At 48.7% G+C, this 2,234-nt stretch overlaps 1 protein-coding gene across 1 annotated transcript in view; it reads left to right on the forward strand.

Moving 5' to 3' along the window:
* Positions 1 to 2,234, forward strand: part of LOC106815510 (cytoplasmic dynein 2 heavy chain 1-like) — a 52,164-nt gene that overhangs the window by 40,783 nt on the left and 9,147 nt on the right. Inside the window, exons 32-34 of the mRNA XM_014819973.1 lie at positions 1 to 185; positions 1,102 to 1,207; positions 1,841 to 2,050. The exon at positions 1 to 185 is cut by the window's left edge and continues 6 nt beyond it. Coding sequence (XP_014675459.1) covers positions 1 to 185; positions 1,102 to 1,207; positions 1,841 to 2,050 — 501 coding nt within the window. The remainder of the gene's footprint in view (positions 186 to 1,101; positions 1,208 to 1,840; positions 2,051 to 2,234) is intronic.

The following is a 2,234-nucleotide window of genomic DNA, read 5'->3' on the forward strand; positions in this document are numbered from 1 at the left end:
AACCCGGCGGGCAAGGGTTACGGAGGTCGCCAGAAGCTGCCAGACAATCTGAAGCAGCTGTTCCGGCCAATCGCAATGTCGCGGCCGGACAACGAGCTCATCGCGGAGGTCATCCTCTTCTCAGAGGGCTTCAAGCAGGGTAAAGACCTCGGCCGCAAGCTGGTGTCCATCTTCAGCCTCGCAAAGTGAGTAAGCGCGAGCGAACGACTTCCTGGTTAACCGACGTGCCATCGAGTACGCTGGGCAAAACGTTAAGTTACTATAGACATGTGTGACATGGATGCCTGGACCAGAGATGCCAACCACTACGATTTATCCGTATTTTATACGAATTTCGATTCCTTTTGCACCACTACGACCAGTTTGTATCAAACTACGAATTTCACTGTGATAGAAAAAAAAAAATTTTTTGTTAATTATTGTCATTTTTTGTCAATTTATTGTCATTTTTGACCCTCAGAATGCAGGAAATTTCATCTCAGAATCAAATATTTTTCTGGGGGGCATGCCGGACCCACCTAGCAAACTCACGGTCAATACGTGACCCCGAAGTCTCTGTGGGATATAGAGCCTTACTGTTCTACTGCCACGTGAGTTCGATCAGCTTATGGGTTGAAGCCATAGAGCTGAGAGGGTTGATGATGAACAGTTGAAGTCTGGATGAGACGCTTGTGTTCACTCCCGTATATATGTACTATATGTCTATATATCCACTGTATATAAATAAATATAATAACCAGTATATAAGGGTAACTCAAGGGTAACATTAACGGATACCTTACAATACGTTTACGAGATTATTCTGTGACACAGGCTATGGCTAGAGTCAGGATGAAAGGTTTAAGGGTTGGATATAGGGATAGCGGTCATGGTCGTGGTGTTTTATTTACCGGGGTCCCAAAGTAGGATTGAGCCGAGAGGAACCGGTTAGTGGCACCCAGCAGCAGTACACTAATACTAGTAGCAGTAGTACAGCGTTACACTACTACTAGTAGCAGTAGTACAGCGTTACACTACTACTAGTAGCAGTAGTACAGCGTTACACTACTACTAGTAGCAGTANGCGATTGCTCGTGACACACATGTGTATAATGAATGCAGGGAGCTGCTCACTCCACAGCAGCACTACGACTGGGGCCTGCGAGCGCTGAAGACAGTCCTGAAGAGCAGCGGCAACCTCCTGCAGGCCGCGAGGAAACAAGGTAACGTACGCTCCCACCCAAGCACGCGTTCGCTCGCACGCACGCACGCACGTACTCGAGCGTTCTAGAACATGGCGGTCCTGCCGCTCGCGACACGTGCGATGCCGGGTGAGGCAGGTCCTAGGTCATCGTCAGTGCATGCTCGCCTCAAGCAGTCATTTTCATTGGTCATCCTCGGAGCGTATTCTCACCAGTCATTGTCAAGGTCATTGTCTCGTCCCAAGTCATTGTCCTCGTCAGAAGTCATTTGCAGCTTTTATTTCGATTTTACTGCTGACTGCAGTTGATGTATAAGTGAGTAGTAATGTTTGAAATTACAAACATGTCATGATCAGTCATAACTACACGGTGATTCTTGACACTACCGAGGTCGTTGAAGTACATGAACAGTGGGGCCTGTTGTCAGAAACATAATTACTCTTAAAATAAATCTTAACATGAACTTTTTCGCATTGACAGAAACGGTTTTAAGTTGCACGTTTCCCATCGACAGGATATAGAGGTCCGATCTATAAGAAAAAAGTAAATGTTAATACTATTATATTACATAATGTTACGAGTGATTTTGTGTCTGTCAACGGGCCCCAAGCTGTCGCGTGTGTACTAACCGGTGTCGTCTGCGCGCGTTGTCAGGCGAGGCGGACGCAGCGCGGGAGACTCTCGTCATCGTACAGGCTCTACGTCTCAACACGCTCTCCAAGCTGACGTTTTCCGACGCAAAGTTGTTCGACGCGCTCGTGCAGGACGTGTTCCCGGGTGCGAGCCGCGCTGACGTAGAGTACGGCGTCCTCTCGCAGGCCGTCAAAGAAGTGTGCGCGGAGACGAAGCTGATGGTCATCGAGAGACAGGTGAGCGTAGGAGCCAGGTGTGGTGAGAGTTGATGAGGGACAGGTGCGTGTGGGAGCCAGGTGTGGTGAGAGTTGATGAGGGACAGGTGAGTGTAGGAGCCAGGTGTGGTGAGAGTTGATGAGGGACAGGTGAGTGTAGGAGCCAGGTGTGGTGAGAGTTGATGAGGGACAGGTGAGTGTAGGA

Source organism: Priapulus caudatus, unplaced genomic scaffold (assembly GCF_000485595.1).
Source record: "Priapulus caudatus unplaced genomic scaffold, Priapulus_caudatus-5.0.1 Scaffold1134, whole genome shotgun sequence".
NCBI classification, from domain to species: Eukaryota; Metazoa; Priapulida; class Priapulimorpha; order Priapulimorphida; family Priapulidae; genus Priapulus; species Priapulus caudatus.